General features: G+C 36.7%; 1 protein-coding gene across 1 annotated transcript in view; it reads right to left on the reverse strand.

Moving 5' to 3' along the window:
* Window positions 1–8,281: 8,281 nt before the first annotated feature.
* Window positions 8,282–23,376, reverse strand: part of LOC134741376 (proton-coupled amino acid transporter-like protein pathetic) — a 45,602-nt gene continuing 30,507 nt past the window's right edge. The window contains exons 2-10 of the mRNA XM_063674137.1: window positions 18,693–18,759; window positions 17,709–17,825; window positions 16,370–16,520; window positions 14,200–14,321; window positions 12,634–12,718; window positions 12,091–12,335; window positions 10,239–10,451; window positions 9,528–9,697; window positions 8,282–9,137 (exon numbers count right to left, since the gene is read on the reverse strand). Of these exons, the coding sequence (XP_063530207.1) occupies window positions 8,830–9,137; window positions 9,528–9,697; window positions 10,239–10,451; window positions 12,091–12,335; window positions 12,634–12,718; window positions 14,200–14,321; window positions 16,370–16,520; window positions 17,709–17,825; window positions 18,693–18,745 (1,464 nt within the window). The 5' untranslated portion in view covers window positions 18,746–18,759 and the 3' untranslated portion in view covers window positions 8,282–8,829. The remainder of the gene's footprint in view (window positions 9,138–9,527; window positions 9,698–10,238; window positions 10,452–12,090; window positions 12,336–12,633; window positions 12,719–14,199; window positions 14,322–16,369; window positions 16,521–17,708; window positions 17,826–18,692; window positions 18,760–23,376) is intronic.

The raw sequence follows: 23,376 nt of genomic DNA on the forward strand, positions 1-23,376 counted from the left end.
CAAGTTTTAAATATTACCTTAATCTAAATATCAGAGCAATTTATTGATGCAGTTATTATTATTCTTAAAAACATTGAATTATTAAAGATATGTCAAACTTAATAATAAGAATTCACAAAAGGATCGTCAAACACCAAAATTGTAAAAAAATACTAGTCTAGAAACTTTCTAGAATAAAAATCTAAATGTCAAAAAATACGGATTACCTAATATAGGTATTCATTGAATTATCAATTTCATCATTATTAACATAATAATAAATAATTAATTATTTTCAATCACAATCCCACGGTGTTTCATCATTCATGTAGTCTTGTGTGCTATAATAGGCTTTAGAGGTAAGTTTACGTTTTACATATTTTTTAAATTTATTAACAGATAATTCAGTGATGATATTTGGAAGTTTATTATAAAATCTTACACAGTTACCCATTAATGATTTTTAAATTTTATGGAGCCGATAGAAGGGTACTGCAAGCTTATGCTTATTTCTAGTATTCCTTGTTGATGGAGTTAACAACCTCGAATTTCAATGTAAAAATAAATTAAAATTATATTTGTTAATGTGTTTGTAGACTTTGTACGCAGATACTTTGTAAGAGCTCTTTCCCACTGACGTCCAGTTTTTTGCGGGTACGGTTTTCTGCAGGATCCCGTTTTAGTGGTGTACGGTGTAATACGTGCTAATATAGTCACGTTCGCACGAGAATTATGTTTGTTGGACACTGCATGCATACTACTAAAAATGGGATCCTGCAGAAAACCGTACCCACAAAAAACTGGACGTCAGTGGGAAAGAGCATAACAGTTACATATCAGTTAGAACAAGCGCTTAACGTGTGAAACTGGCAGTTTTTAAAACCCCTTTACAAACATTTGATTTAATCCGGCGGTTCTGACATTTTGATTGCTATATATTACTTTTAAATTCGCTTAACAATATGTGTGATTTTATCGATCACAAAATCAATATATACTTACGTTTTTTAACCTAGTCATTAAAATTGGCCTCAAAAATAACAGATTTTTTTACCAAAATTGAATCACCAAAAAAATAATAGTAAACAACACCACGTGGGTAGCGGGGTTTTCTGTTTCGTTTTTTTATTAATTTATGTCAAGCAGACATGATTAAGAATCAAATCTATTTATTTGGTGACAAAATATATCTACTAATTTGGTCAATTAATTATCTTTTGAGAACAGAAATTTACAGTATAATTATAGTGATTACCAATGTACCTACTGTTTTGACAAATTAACATTAATACTCTAAGAACAAATTAAATTATTTTCTATGAAAATATTAACATTAAGTTGAAATTAACATTAAGTTGGTTATTTACATTTAGAGACAGTTTGCATTAATACAATGGCCGATTTTTTAAATACATTCTATTTAACTCCGTAACAACTCCGTAACCCAGCAACCGAATAACACGTACCCATTGAAATCAAAATTTCCGAAAATATATTTTTATCTATTTCATCATTATACCTGCTGATATTTTGAATCAATCCAAGTAAAGAATTAATAGACAACATAATCTGATGTAATTTCTTCGCGGAGCCCGCACGACAGGCCGCAAACCCTGCCAAGAAGAAGCGCCGTAGCACGGCCGTGTGACATGACAAGATGTCAATAGAATATAAAATATCAACATGCATGTTTACATGATTTTCAGGATTACAATTGTTGTTCGCAAGTGATTTCCAGTGTGCTATTTGCGTGAGAGCCGTGCGCGGTTTTGTGTTCTGCCAAGGGCACGGCATCTTATCCTTCCACTATTTTTACAATTTTCTGTCAGCTGCTTTGGAAGTATTCGCAAGTGATTTGTAACGTGCTATTTATTAATACTCGCCGTGCGTGGTTTTGTGTACTGTCTAGAGGCATCTTATTCTTATCCCTCCACTATTTTTACAAATTTCTGCCAGCTACCACGCACAGAAACCGATTGCCAACCGTAACAAGCTTGTATAGTGAAACTTCAAACACGGAAGCATAATGATTATAGTCATCAGATTCCTGCAGCACACCGCTAGTATCGCGCAGTACCTCAAAGCCTGTGCCCTGTGAATTGCACCTATACAAGCGTCTTGTCCTATTTATATATTAATTTTTTATTATCCTTCACTTACTTAAGCCTTTAGTTGTAGCCTCAGTTTTACTTTTAGATTAATTGTAATTTAGGTATATTTTTAATTTGTATTTTTTTAAGATATAGTTGATGCCCCTTTCAACCCTTTCTTGTCCAACCCCAGCTGCTGCATCACCAGAAAACCGAGTACGCTGTCCTCAATGTCCGGAACCGCACTTTTTTAAAGGCTCCCGAGGGCTAAACATACACATCGGAAAGAAACATCGGCCATGTCACAGTCAACCCACTTGTCCCACGCTGTCTCAGCCTGCCTTCCCAGCGCCTCCTCGTTCGCAAGTATCTGACACACCGTTGTGGCAAATCCTAAGGGACCTAAAAAATACACGCCCAGTTCTAAAACGGATACCGCGTGGTGCCCGCGTTTCCGTCGCCAAATTCCTATCTAATACCATTAAAAAATTAATCTCATGTAACTCAATTCATAGCTGGGAAAATTTGTTAACTTTGACATTTAAAGTTCTCCATATTTCTAAATCATTAACGAAAATAGTCAAAGACAACTGTAGTGCTGACATTTCACATTCACCATCAGCACATGGTTTTAGGCATCTAACTAATAATTTGTACAAAAAAGTCGAAAGTAAGGTCTCAGATGGCGACATCAAAGGTGCCGCTCGGCTCCTTTTTTCTGATGATGCAGTGGCTCCCAACGATTCAAACACACTGTCAGCCCTTCTTGCTAAACATCCATCTCCAGACATGAACATTTGTCTGCCCGACCCACCACAGTCTAACGACCCCACGCTCATTGCTACCACTGAGGATGTTTTTGGCGCCATAATGTCCTTTCCTAATGGCTCCGCAGCCGGCCTTGACGGTCTTTCCCCACAACACCTGAAAGACATGCTGTTCTGCGGCTGCGGAGACACTAAGGAAATGCTTTTAAAAGATTTGACTGCTCTAGTAAATATAATGTTGGCAGGTGAAGTTCCTAGTGAAATTACAGGAATACTCTATGGAGCAAATTTGTGTGCGCTAACCAAAAAAGACGGTGGAATTCGCCCGATCGCAGTTGGCACTACCTTACGCCGTCTTACAGCCAAAATTGCTTGCCGCTCCGTCCATAAGGAACTTAGTTCACTACTACAACCTGTGCAACTAGGTTTCGGGTCTAAGAGCGGCTGCGAAGCCGCTGTCCACGCCGTCCGGACTTACATCGAGCACCAGGCAGGGGAGGTTCTGCTGAAGGTGGATGTCTCTAACGCTTTCAACTCAGTGGATAGGGTCGCCTTGTTGACACAAATAAAAGATAAAATTCCTATTACCTACAATTTTCTTTGGCAATGTTACAGTACTCTGTCTAAATTATTATTCCAATCCAACGTTTTGGCTTCTTCTGTTGGTTGTCAACAAGGCGACCCTCTCGGTCCAGCAATTTTTAGCCTTGCCATTCATCCCATAATCAAAGAACTAAATTCAAAATTAAATGTATGGTACCTAGATGACGGTACCCTAGGTGGTGAAGCGACTTCAGTTCTCAGTGACCTAGAAAAGTTAATAACAGACCTTAAATCAATCGGCCTTTCTCTTAACTTTTCCAAATGTGAACTGTTTATTACAGAGTCTTGCGCAAATGAAGAACGCGCAATAGAGCAGTTTAAGCAGTTAGCTCCAGGAATTAAAATTATTACAAAAGAGTCGCTTCACCTCCTCGGGTGTCCCATTTTGGACCAATCTTTTGAAAATTTCATAAATACTAAAATTCTAAATTTCAAAGCATCTTCACATCGTTTGCTAAAAATTAACATACATTCGGCGTATTGCATCATTAAGCATTGTCTTTTTGTGCCAAAATTTACATACATTCTTCGCGGATCACACTTTTGGAAACACCCTACTTTGATTTCAAATTTGGACGATTTAGTTTTGGAAACGCTCACATCCATTTTTAACATATCTTTTGGTGAAAGAACATGGTCCCAGGCTAGCCTACCCATTAGGTTAGGCGGCCTGGGCATCCGCAAAATTTCTAGCGTGGCGCTACCCGCATTCTTGGCTTCGGTACACGGCGCTCAAAGCCTCATTGGGAAAATTTTAGCCCCATCCGTTGGGGTCCTGGAGGCTGCGCACTCTACTGAAGCCAAGAATGTATGGTCTGTAACATGCCCCAACACGGACCCGCCTGCCAACCCGTGTTCACAGAGACAGTGGGATGAGCCGCTGTGTCGTCTAACAAAGACGGCGCTCTTAAACACGGCATTAAACGCAACAGATCGGGCTCGTCTCATTGTCACCGCGGAATGGGAGTCGGGTCTATGGTTGCAGGCACTCCCCTCCACAATCATAGGCACTTTGCTGGACAATACCACCTTCCGTCTAGCCATATCTTTAAGAATAGGGGCACCAACCAATGTACCTCACCGTTGCCAATGTGGAGTCACGGTGGATGGTCTCGGTCACCATGGCCTCTCATGCAGTCGAAGTGCTGGGAGAATCCCTCGGCACGCCAGCATCAACGATGTCATCCGAAGGGCCCTTGTTAGTGCCAAGGTGCCGGCAGTCCTCGAGCCCAATGGTCTGACCAGGGACGACGGCAAGAGGCCCTACGGAATGACTTTGGTGCCTTGGAGTATGGGTCGGCCCCTTGTCTGGGATGCTACTTGTGTAGACACCCTGGCGCCGTCCCACATTCCGGGCACCAAAGTTGATGCTGGTGCGGCTGCATCTTCAGCCGAAAACCTCAAACGTCGCAAGTATGCTGCCCTTGGCAGTAGCTACTTTTTTGCGGCGTTTGGGGTTGAAACCCTGGGGCCGTGGGGGCCAAGTGCGCGCCGACTCCACAAGGAGATATCGGCGCGTCTTATTGAGGCTTCCGGTGACCAGAGGGCTGGTCACTATTTCGCGCAGCGCATCAGCATAGCTATACAGCGCGGAAATGCGGCCAGCCTTTTGGGCACCCTACCACACGACCGAGACCTAGGTCAGATTTTTTATTTGTAAGTTTTTTAGTTTAGGTCATTATGTTTTTAGCTCACTTTATTGTTTTAATAGAAAATAAATCATTTTCTATTTAATAAATATATTAGGGGATATCACTTGGTGACAAATATAAATGTTGGCGATGGAAATTATAGTTGCCTTAATAATATTATTATATTGTTAAACCTTTTACCTGCTTTAAAATGCATTAAAATATTTTTCCAACTAGAGGCGTTATCGGATAATACCTATACCTAATTCCAAACACAGTGTGTTTTGTTTCTCCTCGGTAGATTAAAACGAGCGAAACGCATTGTGACTGAAATTGAATTGGTTCATATAAATCTTAAAATACTTATTGTGCTTGTAGACGTTATATTTTTATAGGTAGCTTAATGTCATAATTATGCCTTGGTAGATATTAAAACTTATTACACTACAAGTTGATTAGGGCTATTTGTACCAATAAAAAGGACACGGGTGGAACCCGAAGGAATTTAACAGTGTATTTCCGGCTATATTTAGTGACGTAACTTCCGTGTAAATGGATTTAGGGCCTGATTCGAACTTTAATATACGTCAAATATTAGGTCTAGATAGGATCGGATATGCCAGTGTCAAAAGTGGCGTTTTTGTTTGAAGAAACGTCATTTTTGACACTGATATATATCCGATCGATATCGTATCTAGACCTAATAAGTATTTAACGAATATTAAAGTTTGAATCAGGCCGTTAGTCCTTCGGGCTCCTCCTGAGCACATTGCGTTATTTATATAGTACAACATTAATAATATTATTATATTTCTCAGTAGATGTTATCCTTAAAACTATAAACAATCACAACCTTATTGTCATTTAGAGTCACTGCGACTTTCTGTGACTGAGAACAGTTATATGTTTGTCACAATCTTAATGTAATTAATAATATTGAAAAGTAATTCTTAAAAATACCTGCACAAGAGCTGGAATTAAATTGCCAATATAGGCCAATCAAATTAAATCCAAAAAAGCGTTTTGTGTAATTAATTCCCAGCAAGCTTATTTGGTCCTAAATGCTTGTAATCCGAGTTTGCTCAATCCCAGATTGTGTGCATAAACTTTGGGAGCCTTGGGAGATACATTTTTCCTTGGATTGCCAAACCACTTGATATAGAAGGAACCCACCATCAGTAACAATGTCACTATTAGCGAGATTTTGTAGATCAGACACTGGTGCAAAAAGAGTTTTCGTATTTTAAGTATTTTAACATGATTAAGCCAAAGAAGAGAAATTCAAAGTGGCGGCCATTTTTTTACAAACTTTGAGTACAAATTCATATTAAGGTACCTTTCGGATATCAGTTTTTACCATGATTAGAGCAAATTTTCCGTCAAACGTACCGTTTTCGAGCTACAAGCAAAAAACTAATAAAAAGCAAAAATGCACACCTCCTGAGATTAAGCAAATTCGGATTACACGCATTTAGGACGAACTGGATGTATGAAAACGATTTCCATCTTGCTGAGAATTAATTCTTCGAAAAATTATTATTTGATTGGCCTAAATAAAAAAATATTTTTGAACGGATTTTTCATTTAGGCTTTGATCGGAGTAATTTAATTAATTTAATTCCAGCATTGTTAGAATATAACAAAAAATATACAATTTTGTTTAATATTTTACAAAATCTACAATGACTGAATTATGGACGTATTTATAACTAAAAATCAGAAACGCTTAAATTAATTTTCACTAAAAATAAGAGACTTAAATATTTATTTAAATAATAATTGTACATCAAAAATACCTGTTTCCGAAAGAGTATTAGAACAGATTTTTAAAAATATAAAAAGTGCTTACTTGCGTGATAGAAAAATTACATAATTATATAAAATAAATGTACGTACTAATTATTTTGTTCTGTTGTAATAAAATAAAATTATATACCCTAATTGATAGGTAGTTTATAACTGTGCTATTAGATTTTTTTTAATAAATAAATAAACAAATATTATAGGGATATCCTTACACAAATATACGAAGTCCCACGGTAAGCTCAAAAAGGCAATGGGTGGTGGATTTTATTTGTGTTTATAATCATAATTATTTATTTTTTCTTTTTTTATTAGCCTGCTAGTGTGTCCCACTGCTGGGCAAAGGCCTCCCCAAAAAATAAAATAAGAAAATTATACTTTTATACAAACATAAATACTTGGTGGCATTCTGTGATAATGATAATTGCAATGTGTAAAATTCAAAATAAATAAAATGTTAGGCTAGAAATCAAGTCAATGTACTTATATTAATATGTGTGTCAATAGAAAGCTCAATAAACTTATCTACATGAATCAAAGTAAATATACATACAGGGTGACTTCAAATTGGTAATACAAAACACTTGATTGTGGCTCAGTTAATGCCCAATATTATACTACAGTAACTCCGTTGTTAAAATTAGCTGTATTTAATTATCGCTAATTTTCTAATAAAACAAATAATTAAAGTCCCGAAGTGTGGTTACCCCACGTTAAATACCTAACTGTCATACCTGTCACTCGATGTTTTCAATGTAAGTTAATAATGATCGATATCACCATTAGTGACACTCGTGTAACTAAAGTACAGTCCAGACGGACGGGAGAATTATGGTGACATTTAAGTGCTCTAAATTAAAAAATAATGCCCCTAAACGCGCATACTGGCGTCACAAACCTCCATTGTATCGGTCATAATCTTACAATCGAAGAAAAGGGGAATCGGCGAGCCAAATTGGCGTTTGCATCCACACCACCTGATTTGATCAGACAATTTAATTAGATTAGCACAAAACTGTTCCCGTCTGGACTGGCCTTAAGCTGTTTAGTCTTATGTACCCTGATACATTTATGGTAATAATAAGCGAATCAATTTAAATTAAATTATTTATTAATGTACGTAATCTACCGAATGCAAACGCGAATTTGGCTCGCCCTTCCCCTTTTCTTCGATTGTAAGATTATGACCGATACAATGGAGGTTTGTGACGTCAGTATGCGCGTTTAGGCGCATTCTTTTTTAATTTAGAGCACTTAAATGTCACCATAATTCTCCCGTCCGTCTGGACTGGGCTTTAGTTACACGAGTGTCACTAAAGGTGATATAGATAATTATTAACTTACATTGAAAACATCGAGTGACAGGTATGACAGTTAGGTATTTAACGTGGGGTAACCACACTTCGAGACTTTAATTATTTGTTTTATTAGAAAATTAGCGATAATTAAATACAGCTAATTTTAACAACGGAGTTACTGTAGTATAATATTGGGTATTAACTGAGCCACAATCAAGTGTTTTGTATTACCAATTTGAAGTCACCCTGTATATCATTAATGTGTTTAAATATTTACGCCTTTACAAATTTACTTATACGCTCGCTTCGCTTTATATTGCATTGAATTATGAAAATTAAGAGGTTATAACAAAATAAGCATAACAGACAGCGGATCATCTCTTCCAATTCATATCCATTCGATTTAATATAATGTAACCGTCTTAGTGTCGGTTAAACTTGGAAATTGTTAGCTCAGCGGGAAATGTGTTTTTAAAATAATCTACACACGCCCATATTATCTTTACATTTTCATCCACATCAAACAAATACAGTCAAGGAATTCAATTTATGTTTCATTTCGTACATTTTCACACTGAAAATAAATATGACAGGTGATAAGGATCGCATATTATTGTCACATGACAACATTCTTCGACCGTACCTACTTTTCATAGTTTTATGAGACCCAAGTCCCATTAACACTGGTCACATTTAAATTCATATTCATTTCCAAGTGCTCACTCTGTCCATATTTAGCGACCATATCGCTGATACTCTTATAAGAACCAGCGAACAAAGCCACTAGGGATATCATGCCAATGAAAATATTTTTCCATAACATCCAGTTGAATCTGCCAAGTCCTCGGTCCCAGTTGTGCACGGTGTCCACGATGGCTGGCGTCAGGAGACCGAGGGTAGACAGAAAGATGGCGCCGCAGAGGCTGATGAAGAGCTCCAGATTTGGGAAGGCTGCTGCTAAGGCAACTGTAAATAGGTAAGAAGCAGATTGTACAAGAAAAAAGAATTTTATAGTTAAATATTCACCCCTGAAACTTGAACGGAAGCAAAAACTTAATTGTATATAGTTAAATTAATTAACTACATAACTAATAAAAGGATAGTTTATTAGTTGTTGTTGATTAGGCGTTTCGCTTCCCCATAAAGATAACGAATTAGGATGCATTTTTTTTCAAATAAATTTATTAGATGTCATTTCTAAACTACTAACTACTAATAAAATAAACCATTTTTGACTCTGAATCTGTACTGTGACACGCAGTTTAAATAATATGGTTAGTATGTATATGTTTTTCACTCTATAGTTATCGAAATGACTAGATTTATTTACTTAACTATTAACATTCGATATTGTACCTGAGCCAACGACAGCAGCAGTCCGGATGAAGATTTGCGTGATGTTATGATATCTGACGGATATTTTGTTGTGGATCACTCTCCAGATCATCTCCATGGGTACATATAACTGAAGACTGTATGTGAAAAGGATAGCCAGAGCCATGAGGATCTTCGCGCTCTGTGCCAATCTGAAAAGATGAAGCAGTTTAAATTGTTTTTATTGTAAATGATTAAAATAAGTTTTATATCTACAACTAAATTTATTTAACGTTAGTATGTCTCACGACAGTTTAAATTCAACATTTTTTTTATCGACAATTGATAAATTATTGTATAAAGTTAAGTATTAAAGGTTTGCAGACAGCACGAGATGCTCTAAATATTTAAAGTATCTTTTTTAAGTGGTAGTGTGTAATGTAGTCCAACGTTATTATTTACGAAAAATTATCTACGTCTCTTTGGCACTCATAAAATGTTCATACTATCAGTTTTTAATTAAACGAATGGGTGAACGGCTCAAACCCGAGAACTGAGTTAAAACCGTGAGATCGTAAAGTTCGAGTAACTAACTCTGTCACTCTAATTACTCCATAATTGGAGTCAAAGATGCCCGTGCGAACTTCGCCGGTGTTCGTCGTAGGCCTTCTGATTTAAGTAATATGTTTGCATGCGAAATCGCCTTGTCATGAAGTTTTGACTTTCTTCCTATGACAGACATCAGGCACTTACACTTCATCCTGCGGCAAGTTCAACGTAATACTTCCTCTCACTTCGTCGCCATATTTGATGTAACCAAAGAACCCGACGATGCCGTACAGGGAAATGACAATAGTCATGGCAACATTGAGCACGCCCGGGCAGCCGAGGAACTGTTGCGGCTTCGCCATCTCGTTTTCTACGGGCATGACCACCCCGATGCCTTCCATCGCAAATATCACTGTACTGGAAAGTAATTTCAGGATAAAAATCAAATTAACTATAAGAATACCGAAACGAAAAAACTATAAGATGTCACAGCGATGCGATACAGATCTCTCAGTGTCTAAAGTGACGGTTTTGGTTAAACAAATTACACTTTTGACAGATCAGTATCGTATCGCTGTGACATCTTATAAGCATTGTTCGAATCGGGCCGTATTTGTAATGACCATAAGGCCAACTCAAATTTAAATTTTAACGTCGCAATGATATTTAAATGATGTTCTACCACCAAATTTACATTATAAATAAATATACCTACAGGTAGGTAGGTAGGTAGGTTACCGGAATGCTAGTTGAAAATCAGCTTGCAATAATTAAAAGTAGGTGCCGTTTAAGAATAAACCCTTAGGGAATGTGGCATTACATACAATCAACAAACATGGTGACGAGACAGTAAAAAAGTCGTTAAAATGAAGGTGATTTGCTTTACAAACGATTTGACGTAAATATTTGGCCGTTTACAATTTCAGCTTGACGGTTGTTTATTTTATATTATAGGCAGGTATAATCGTATATCGTAAATAAGAAGCACAACATACGAATCTTATTTTTATAACCGTGTGTAAATCAGTCTAGTAAATACAGAAGACTGACAACCCTTATAATAATAATAATAATAAAAGTTCTTTATTAAGATAACCAAGATCCACATATTGTTAGTTACATATTTTGTTTTACTAATAACTAAGGTTAGTAAGTTTATAATACAATAAAATAAAAAATAAATTGAAAATTAAATTAGATTACATGATTGTCCATTCATGGATCACCGCTGAACACCTCCACTTGAGACTGTGCAGTTGTGCTGTGTGTTATAAAACGCCGCGAGAATCGTCAATGTTGTAGATGACATTAAAATTTAAATAATACTTTTACATTTTAGTTATTTGCATATGAAAAACGCCCCCCTGATGCTATTTTAATTTCAAAATGTAACATTTGATTGGTTGACGGCAGATAGTCACAAAAGCATAAGTAAACCATTTTAAATCCTTAAAAAAAAGTTTAAAAATGTTTCAACCAGATAGTCGTGCCATTAAATAAGAATAAGCCTAAAATGCTTTTGTTACCTATGCTTGAATTGTACTTTTATGGATAATTATGACAGCTGCGATTAAAGTCGGATTTTAGGTTTAGAAGTCATAAAAGCAGTGGGGTACTTTATTCGTACCTATAGAGCTAAAATGAAAAAAAAAAAAAAAACAATAAAGAGTCACGCGAGGAACGCGGTGTAGTGTGTAGGTTGTCCGTCTTGAATATTTACTAGTCTCTGGCGTTAATGTAGAATACTTGATGAAATGATCATTATGCCATCGCCCTCGGTCATGGACAAGAAATTTCAAAGTTTCCTGAAGGGTTATTTATACAACAATAACTTTGGGTGAGTTTAATTTAACTGGTAATTACCAAAGAACTTCAAAACTGATTACTTTCTAAATGAACAGCGTAGTCGTGCCATTCACGTTGACATTTCAAAGCATTTGATTGAGGTTTTATATCAAACAATTTCTAAATGAACTTTATTAGTTTAGAAATTAGTTTGACTGACGCCTGTTGCAATCACATTCAAAATGTAATTAAAAGTTAAGGTATAGCTCACCTAATGAACAACGGCCACTGGGTAACCCTTGCTACCATGATCCGCTCCTTAGGGTTGGGCAGATCGCTGAAGATGTAGTACATAGTGATAGCAAAGCAGATGACCAGCAGCACGTTGGCGACGGCCGAGAAAGGTACCAGCCACTTCAGGTTCCTGATTTGGCAGATCAGGACTAAGGGGACGAGGGTCAGAGCGCAGTACGTTTCTACCGACAGCTTATAATCTGGCATGTACTCGTCTAGTACCTGAAATGTTTGAACAACGTTACGCGGGTATCACACTAAAGATTTGTAAACCATTACAAATCAAATCCGAGTGAAGGCCTCCAATCTAAATCATCACTTAAAAGTCAATTCTAACAGCCAATATAAGAAAACAACTCAAGATATATGCATGAAATTACTTTGCCACTTGTGCATATATAATATAACTTTTTTAACAGTTTTTAAAGAAAAAAGAGAGTCTTTAATTAAGAGCTGGAGTGGTAAAATGAAAGTTTATTTGTTCTATGTAAAGTGTTACGGGCAGGTTAGGTACCCTTACCTCTTTGAAATTTTCAGCAATAAACACAATGTAGACACAGAGCGCCGCAAGGTATGTCACAGTCAAGGCGTAGTCCACAACCGTCCTGAAACAAAATAAGATAAAAAATACTTAAATGGAACCCGTATCAACCTTCACCAGTAAAATTTTAGGGAGATAACAACATAAAGGATAGCGTTACAGCTGTGTTCGTCGATGCAGATCTGTTGGCCCATTGGATGGACCATCTGGACGCCGTACCGCCTGGGGTCCGAAACTCCTCCTTCCGGGTATTCTCGGCTCCGTTCAGCTCAGCATTGCTCCGAGCAATTATTAGGGTTGACAGAACTTGATGTCCCTTTGCGTGCACGACCACAGATAAGATAATGACTTGAATTTTGACAACCCTAAATAGCCGAAAGGGATACTGCCATATATTACAAGGGGACAGCTTGTTTCGCCCCTCAACCGCTGTCAAACTTCCGTTTTGTATGAAGTATCCTTTCTGTACGGTAGTACTATTATTTATTCTGTGGTACCGCTGGAGAGACGAAGTGTAAAAAGACCTTAGCGAACTCGACGCCGCCGGCTGGACAGAAACGGCTTTGGATAGAGAAGAATGGCGGTCTTTGCTGTAGGAGGCCAAAATCCACTTCAGGTCGTTGCGCCACAGCAGTAAGTAGTAGGTAGTAGTAGTAATTGGATGGCGACTAAGTGCTGTAAAAAATGGCATAGAAAATGTACATATGTACATATTGAGACGATCGGTGCGGCCTCGTACCACATGGAGGCGATCAGTTGAGAAGGAGGCTGGCTCAACTAGACTCGGCTGGAAAGAGCTGGAAGTCGCCGCTCAGGATCACGACAAATGGAAAGTTCTTCTGAGAGCCCTATGTCCCTAATGAGGGATAACAGGATTACATTATCATCATCATCGTCATTGAGAACACTCAAACACTGAAAATTGAAACAAAACACATTGCTTTCTATTGCAGGAGACCCATGTAATCCTATGTAAGTGAGAGCAAGTGAACTTTGACATTCATTGACTGGCGGTACGAAGTTCACCGTGACCGCTAGTTACCGTACTAGCTACCGTGCTAAATAATTAAGTGATGAGTTTCTGAATTCAGACTCTTGAATTGTATTCAGATGGCGATTCCAGCAGCGTTACTAATGCATCGTTACTGCTACAGCGTTGACGCGGACGATGTCCACGAGTAGTAGGTGGTGTGGTCGACGACCAAATTTAGTTTGAAAACCACCAAAGTCGTATTAGTTGGAAGCTTAATTGACAGCCGTGTAGTAGGTTCTTAACAAGGGCCTGACACTCTTTGATAGAGAAAGATAGTCTTATTGCGATTCCTATAAGAGAAAAGAGAAAATAGTGCCATGCTTTGTCTTTATCATTGACCGGGCGGTTATGGCATCATAGCAAGGCGATGGCGAAATACCGAAATTTATAAGGGTGAAAGAGAAAAATTATTATGCTGCCTTTTCTCTTACCCCTGCCCGCTCGGTTTCATGTCTATAACTACTTGTATATACTATGTCTATGGTTCTTAAAAATATTTGGAAATAACTTACTTGACGAAACCAGCCCACGGCCGCAACTTCTTCGGTCCGTATTGGAACGCGGCGCCGCACGTCTCCGCGAACCCCATGGAGGGCTTCTTTGCGTCCACGCATACTTCTTGAGACGTCCGCACCTGGAATTGTAAAAAAACAAATGTATCCGTCATCGAAATTCTTATCTTTCCTTCTATCGCACTTTTCAGTAGGTAGGTTCAGTAGGTATTCTCCAAGTATAAATAAAGAAATAAAAAACATTTTTATTTACAACGACAGGAGTTAAAAAACTTAATTTTACGCGAAGTCCCGCCGTTGTGATAAAATAAAAATCGTGAAAGTAAAAAAGCCCATACTTAGACACATACCTTGCAGACTAACATACATAATAATATAACCCCGAATCACAGACATTTCCGTGGTCCTTCGGGTGTTAGGCATTTGAATTCCATAAAATAAACAGTTTTAAATTTTCACATCGCCCAGGGTATGTATTTACCTCCCCTAAAAATAGAACTTAATCTTCAATAAAAGCGACTTAGCAAAGTGAAATGCCGTTAGAATGATTTACAATCATAGTATTCATAGTGCATCTCATAACAATTAAAGTTAGCCCAAAGTGGAAATGTGGTGGTGATGTAGAAGCTTGCTTTTTATTAAGTCAATAAAATCCTCAAGAAAGTGTGCGGGGCCCCTGTTATTCAACATCTAGTATGAATTGCCTGACGTGGTTCCATGCAAATCAGTTCTAATCGCAGATGACATCTCAATAATCATTACCGCAGAAATAAAAACAGAATTTAATAGTAAAATAAATAGAATTCTGGAATTATTAATTTATTGGTTAAAACAACAAAATGTAGAAATTAACATAATGCCGTACAATTTAATGTAAAAAAAGGAATAAAATAATGAATTGTGATCAAGAAGTAATTTAATGAAATTAATGATGTGAGATTTTCAGGTTTAAAACTTGATACTTCCTTAAATTGGGATTCTCAAATTGAAAGCGTTTGTAGAAAAGTCGATATAGATTTGTGTATGTGCTAAGTAGGTTAATACGCACTGCCACCCTGGAAGCGCTTTGGCTGCTTACTATGGTTATGTTAGTTGTCAACTAAGATACGGACTAATTCTGTGGGGTAACTGTACAAACTTTAAAAGGGCGTTCATAGCCCAAAATTAATGTATGAGGGAAATATGTGGTGTGGTCCCAGATGAATCTTGTAAACCCTGTAAAACAAAATATATTGCCCCTGCCTTGTTTATATATTTTAGAGGTTTGCTTCTTTGTTAAAAAACACATGAATGAATCTTTTTAAAACAGCTAAAAAAGTATACCCACGAAACACTAGAAACCCCGAAAGGCTGGCACACGATACCGTTCCAAGGTGTGTATAATTTTTGTTAACAAGTTGCCGCCGGAAATTCAACGGCTATCTTTTAACAACTTTCGAAAAAGTGTAGCATAACAACTGTTGCGGAAAAATCAGTATTATAAAGCAGGTACGTTTCTTTTAGAGAACATAAATTAAAGTAAATGTAATAAAAAAATTACATCAAGTTATTATTTCTTTTCATTAATTAATTATTATTTATATTTGACATTACATTTCAATAAAATTGTATATGCTGTAATTTAATTATGTTGTTGGTTTAGCCGGTATTGTATTGTCCTAGTCCTAGCTCTAAGAATATTGATTTGCATGATAGGTTTTAATTAATTGTACTATTTAACATAAGTATTTAAGTTTTTTGTTACTAACACTTCTATGCCTGAAAATAAATGATTATTTTGCTTATTTATTTAGCTATAATTGTAAAAAAAAGAAAAAAATAATCAAATATTTTATAAATAAATTTTTAACAAACAGAAACGTCTGCGAACGATGCTATTAAATTTAGAATAAATTTAAAAGTGGAAAAAGCAAGGCAGTAATATTTCCACTAAAAAAAAAAAAATTACATTTAGGCTAGTTTCTAAGATTTGCATGCTGTGCATGGACGTCTAAGAGGATGGACTTTCTTACAAATATAGTGTATCAACTTTTGTAACTCCTTTTTTGCAAATAAATCATTATGAATTATGACAAAAATCGCTATAACTATCCTTAAGATTTGGGAAGTTCCCTCAATTTCTCATCCAACACTTGTGACAAAATTTCCTTTGGCTAAAGATAAAACTTACCAATACATAAACACAGTGTGTACAGATGAACCCAACGATTATAGTGCCGAGGGCGCCAGCCGCCAGGCCCGCGTTTTTGAAAGCGTTCGGCATCGCCAGGATGCCGGAACCGAGGGAGGATTTCAGCAAATGCACCAAGGATCCAATGGTCCTGTGGAATTTCAACAATTTTATAAAATAATAGACGATATGGATGGTAATACATACATAATGTAATATGCAGTAATGTTTTACTTTGGTAAGGTGGTTGGAGCCTATGCCCAAAAATATTAAAAAATGAGTCACTCATTTCGTAAATTTCCTGTGTTTAGGTACTTGAGATGTATTGTAATCAAAATGTTTTTATTTTTCTCAAATAAACCACAAAAGTGCCTTTTGGAAAACTAGACAACTCACATACAGCAATCGCAGACTGCAGTTTGCGTCAATTTTAGAGCGAATTTTCGGCTTAAAACGTGACTGACCCGGTTCAATAAATTAGCTTTTGCCCGCAATTAAACATGATCAATAATAACACCTATATCCTTTCCTGGGCCTCAAATTATCTCCATACCAAATTTCATCTAAATCGTTTCAGTGGTATATTTAAGCGTGGAGAGCTAAGACAGACATAGTTACGTTCGCATTAATAATATTAGTGGGGATAGTAGGGATATCTGAGTTTTGATATTGAAACTAGACCACTAAAGAGAAAACCACTCCCGAGAAACTTATGTCTGTTACTAACAGGTAACCTACACTACCGCTCAAAAGGATTTAGGCACCCGCAATTTTCACCATGCAATTGTATACAGAAATTATTTTCAAAATTATACTGTTCGATCGCAGGCAAATGACTCTCTTACATTTTGGATTGAATTTTTATTTAGGTAAATATATTGAGCCTCAAATTGTTGCCAAAGACATCCTTTAAAGTTTCGAGTTTACTTTATGCAACGATTTAAAAAATACTAGTTCATACAAAATAAAACGATTTTGTACTGGAAAACGATTTATGGATTTTTTTACGCTTGCCATTTGCTAAATGGTAAATGGGCAATGTACACGAATATTCTGCACATCATTTTGAAGCTCGATATGTCTGTTAAATTAAAAAAGTAAACTCCACAAAAAACTGTTACCCGACTGCGATTTGGCGGAATAATCCTGAACGTCGATTTTGTATACAATTGTATGGAAGAAATTACGAGTGCCTAAATAGTTATGAGCGGTAGTGTAGGTACTCAACTCCCATTAGCAAAATATGATGTATTCAAACTATCTGAAATATGTCTGAAACTTTATATGTACTCGTATATAAACTATCTGAGAGACCGTGTTTTCTTCTTTAAATACTTACGAATTGGGATGCGCAACATTTCTGTGCTCAAAAGGGTTGTATTCCTTTTCATTTATGACTTCTTTTGAGCCCAAACTCAATGTAGACTGAAATCCTGGATTACCGGCTAGATCCGCCCTGAAAAACGCGATACGGAGTATAAAATAAATATTTTAGAAAAACATTATTAAACAAATTGACTGAGTCCCACCGTAAGCTAAATAAGGCTTGTACGAGTATTGTGGGTAGGTACTTAGACAACGCACGTACTTTATAAATACTTTAAACACACATGATGACATGATCCAGGAACAAATATTACCGGGATTTGAACCCAGGACCATCGGTTTCACATGCAGCGTCACAACTGACAAGACCATGCATAAATATCCAATTGCTGGACACTGTTCTGATAGTTGCCATTTCATGAACTAGAGGTATCAACGATCAGTCAACTATTGGAATTAAGCCCATTTAGACGGTTCGCATGCATGCATGCGGTTGTTTTGTTGGGCGGATGGAGTGGAGGCGGATCTCCGTGTAGTGAGCTCGGCGTCGGCGAAAGCTGGCGTGATATCGCACTGGAGCGGGCAAAGTGGCGTGGCTCTTGTGTTGGCGGCCAAGACTCATTTTGGGTCATCGCGCCAGTCAAGTAGTAGTAAGTAGTAGTCGTACATGCAAGTGATTTTCGTTACATTGCGGTATTTGGTCGTTCGACTGAATTCATTGTACTCTGTTGTGTTGTGTTATCAATATATCGAATATTGCATGCAAGTTCTTAAACAGTCTGAATAATAGGGCTTTAGGCTGCCAAGGCGTTTAGTTTACCTTAAAGTATTGTAATAATAATAAACTAATTGATATAATTTAAAATACAAAAAAGATTATTAATTACTAGTGTAAATAACTTTCGTTTCGCCAAGACAAAATGTGTCTATGTGTGTATGTTTGCAGAATTTTTGGGTTTCACGTGAAACTAATTATGTAGGAACTCGTTAAACTTACGTTGAATGAAAATTATCCAATATAATGGTGGATCTTTTTTCTTCTTTCCCCATTTTGAAGTTTCAATCTGGAACAAAGGACGGTTTAAAAATTTGTATTGTTTATACATTAGTATTTATTATGCGATGAAGGGAATAATTTCACCCTTTAAAACTAATAGGTAAATCTATCGCTTCTAATACTAATTTAAAGTTCTGCAACTTTATGTGGGGTGACTTTGTCATAGCGTCATGTATAAAGTCGTATGGGATAGGTACTATAGGTATTTTAATGTTTTGAACCATAACACACTGTAGCATTGCATTTATGTTAAAATCATACGTATTTTTAGTACCTACTATAGTATGTGATCTGCGTTTTGGAAACCGCAACGCGGTATATTAAATTGTTAAAGTACTGTATATCTTTTTAAATAAGACGTGTTTTGTTTTATAAACAAAAGGTTTTTTTTTCTTATTTTAGACGCCTTTTCACATTAAATAAGCAGTTAATTGAGGTCATTCAACCCGAGAGGCAACCAAAATGGCGATCACTGATCAATAGGCTTGATGGCAATTTTTTGTTCATGGTATCAATCGATCAGGTTTGTTAGGGTTCCGTACCTCAAAAGGAAAAAACGGAACCCTTATACGATCACTCGTGCGTCTATCTGTCTGTCTGTCTGTCCGTCTGTCACAGCCTATTTTCTCCGAAACTACTAGACCAATTAAGTTGAAATTTGGTATACATATGTAAGTTTGTGACCCAAAGACGAACATGTAACGTAAACAAAATAATTTTAATCATGGGGGCCACTTTTGGGGGGTAAATGAGAAAATTAAAAAATAAAGTTTTTCAAACTATATCGTGTTATATATCAAATGAAAGAGCTCATTGTGAGAATCTCAAATATATTTTTTTATAATTTTAGGATAAACAATTTAGAAGTTATTCAAGAAAATAGGCAAAAAATTACCATTCCCCCTTTATCTCCGAAACTACTGGGTCTAAAATTTTGAAAAAAATACATAAAATAGATCTTTACCTATAGATTACAGCAAAACCTATTAGAAATTGCAGTCAAGCGTGAGTCGGACTTAATTACGTAGTTTTTGATCCGACCCCTACGGGTTTTTAATGACATGTTACTGACGTTTCACATAAAAAACACATTGTTTAAATTGTGTAATGTACGGAACCCTTGGAACGTGAGTCCGACTCGCACTGTGCCGGTTTTTTTTTGGGATCAAATGTTTACATATATGGGAATGGGACCCAATTGCATTAAAACAATACAAAAGTCAGAAATGATAGTCAAAGTCCTACAGCCATATTTCTCGCGAAACGCTCCTAACAAAACGATAAGCGTGACGTCAAGGTCACTGAGAGCCCCTTTTAATTGTATGGAAAATAAATAAAATTGCGATTTTGTCGGTGAAATCGAATCATCGAATCGAATGGTATCTTTACTTTATTCCTTTTTGGAAGTTAAAAATAACTAATTTGTGAAATTTTAGATCCCGTATTTTTTTTATCATTTCCATATTTTATTTTAATATCCACATTATTGTGTTAAATTGCTCATTTGCTATCTATTTTACTAGATTTTGTTATAAAATTCAACATGTGTCATCATCCCTATTATATATGGATGTTTTTGTCAATTTTTTTTAAACGGCGGAGCCATACAGTCTACAGCAGCTCACAGAGCCATTAGTTTTTTACAATGGAATTTTCACTGAAATGAGTATATTCTAGTGCCGGTTCACATTATTCCAGTAACAGTAGTATTCTAGATTGCTGGATTCGATCACTGGAGTAGAATTCTATTGGACTAGATGTGAACGGGTCATAACTGTGTACAAACGTCATATTTTCATAGAAATTGGAGAAATTTCTACGTTGTTATTGCAAGTCTGGTTAGCCTGGTTCCACTCTACCCAATTTTCCATTTGTGCTAAATAAAATATTCGGGTTATATTTGTTGTTTTCATCATTTTAGCCTATTGTCGTCCACTGCTGCCTCTCTTCGTATGTACTCCACTTATTCGGGTCTTGGGATATTCTTGCCCCGCAATCTCCTGATGTCGTCCACGCAACGAGCTAATGGCCGGGCCTGAGGGAGGGCCTACCGCGGAGAATGAAAATCGAAATTTCGTTATCTGCCACTATATCGCTCTTCCATATATCGCGTATAGTAAATATCGCGGTAACCGAAGACAATATTAGAATTATTCATCAAAAATTAAGTGTTAAGCAGAATTATATTATTTCCTTGAGATGAAAGTATGGTAGGTAGGTACAGTGAGGTTCGAAATTGCATGGAGAAATTATAAATGAATTCCATTCACCTCACTGTAAGTACATCAACTCCACTTTAACTAAAATAATTATCACGTAAGATATTTTATTTAGTAAGAAAGAAAAATATTCTCATCGTTGTGATTGTATTGGAAAAATACAGGAGATTGATATCTTATATTTTTATTACCTTTAAGGGGCCCACTGACTATCAGTTAGAGCAAAAATTTGACAGTTCCGAACAACTGACAGGCCGATATCGTCCGGCGGACTGATAGTCAGTGGGCCCCTTTACATACACCACCAAATGTGTTTGTATTGCCACAAAGCTCGAATTTCAAGTTATATTAGCAACTTAAGTTTTTTTAGGTAGGCATAACAAATAAATATTTTTATTATTGCTGGCATTTTTTTACTTACACAATTTATATTACATTGATACCTACTGAGAGTAAGAGCGTGGGCCTTGCAATCCGGAGGTCGTGGGTTCAAACCCCGGCTCGTACCAATGAGTTTTTCGGAACTTATGTACGAAATAATATTTGATATTTACTACCAGTCGCTTAACGGTGAAGGAAAACATCGTGAGGAAACTGGACTAATCCCAACAAGGCCTAGTTTCCCCTCTGGGTTTGAAGGTCACATGGCAGTCGCTTTTGTAAATACTAGTGCCTACGACAATTCTTGGGATTAGTTGCCAAGCGAACCCAGAATCCCATAAGCCGTGGGTGGCCGGTAAAAATACCTATGATACCCACTGTCCCTTGGCAAGGTTCAGAACGGACGTCAGATGACGCCCGGCTAAAATAGGTCTCAATATTTGCGCTCCAGTGATATTAATGATGGAATGTTCAAAGTAAACCGATTCTTGTGTTACTACTCTCCTTATATTATCCACGTTTGGGTGTGGCATGTCGTCCCGTCGATAAATAGGGTGTCTCCTTTTTCGGCACGTTTTGAAATTATCGCATCAAAACATTCCTGGCGACCGGTCTCAACGTACGTCCACAAATTACACAAATTACGAGGAGCAGCATTCAGATTTTCAGTCTTATTTGATATTGAGTTGATATTACTCTTAGTGCATCTCGTTGCGCTTATTAATTGGTGCGAGTGCCATACATAAGTAAAGATTAATATCAAATCTAGCGCTACGTTTCACGCAAAATAGGCACAATTGTTGTCGAGTTGCGGAAAATGCCCAGAAGCACTAACTAACACTAATATCGAATCTATTTTTTTGACGGCCTCCTACTCGTAGCCTAGTCGGTAGTAACCCAGACTACGAAGCAGGAGGTCCCGGGTTCGAATCCTGGTAAGGACAATTATTTGTGTGTTTATCACAAATATTTGTTCCTGAGTTATGGATGTTTTCTATGTATACTAGTATTTATGTATAACTATATATTATATAGGTATATCGTCGTCTAGTACCCATAACACAAGCCTTATTGAGCTTACTGTGTGGGACTAGGTCGATCTGAGTAGAATTGTCCTATAATATAATATTTATTTATTTAATTTGAATGAGTTTGTGTGTTTGAGTTGTGTGTGTTCGATGTTCTAAAAGCACAACATTGCAAAAGTTGGTCTTAATAACTTGTAATATCTCCACGTTTTGCATGAAAAATATGGCACAGAGTTACACACCTACACCTACCCAATCGAAGATTAGAATAATGAAACGGAGGTCAATTCGAACTTTACATTCAGATATCAACTTTGATATATTTGTTTACAGTACAAAATCTTAAGAATCGTCAGGTGGCTACAAATGCAAATCAGCAACATGCACCGACACAAACACACCAATAATGATATCCGGAACGGATCCGGAATTAAAGTTAAGTAAAATTATCGTCACGAATCATACCTGGCTCAAATGTCCCGATTACGCTGGCATCGTTCACACGCTAAATGGCCACTAAGTTCTGTTGGATCAGGTACAAATGATATCATTTTGTTATCATTCACTCATATCAGTCTCACTTGCGTACACATGCACGAACAAGTGCGAACGAAAGGCGCCAATGATAACAAACTGACATAATTTTAATATCAAAATGTGACTTCGAATTGGCCGTGAGTTAATGAACAAAATACAATCGAGAATGAGTACAATTGCCTTATAGTATAAGGCTTATACAGTTACAATAATAACGCATCGTTATCGAAGTAACCTTACTTTAACTACTAAAGCTACTTTTTGGGTTCCGTACCTCAAAAGAAAAAAACGGAACCCTTATAGGATTGTTCACATATACGTAAGCTTGTAACCCAAAGACGAAAATGTAACGTAAACAATCGTTATTTGTTATACAAGGGTGCAAAGTTTTATTTTACCCGCGAGTGTTTCAATGCACGAGAAGTAAAATACATTTGCACCCGTGTGTAACACAAAACT

The sequence above is a fragment of the Cydia strobilella genome, chromosome 5 (assembly GCF_947568885.1).
Source record: "Cydia strobilella chromosome 5, ilCydStro3.1, whole genome shotgun sequence".
Classification (NCBI taxonomy): Eukaryota; Metazoa; Arthropoda; class Insecta; order Lepidoptera; family Tortricidae; genus Cydia; species Cydia strobilella.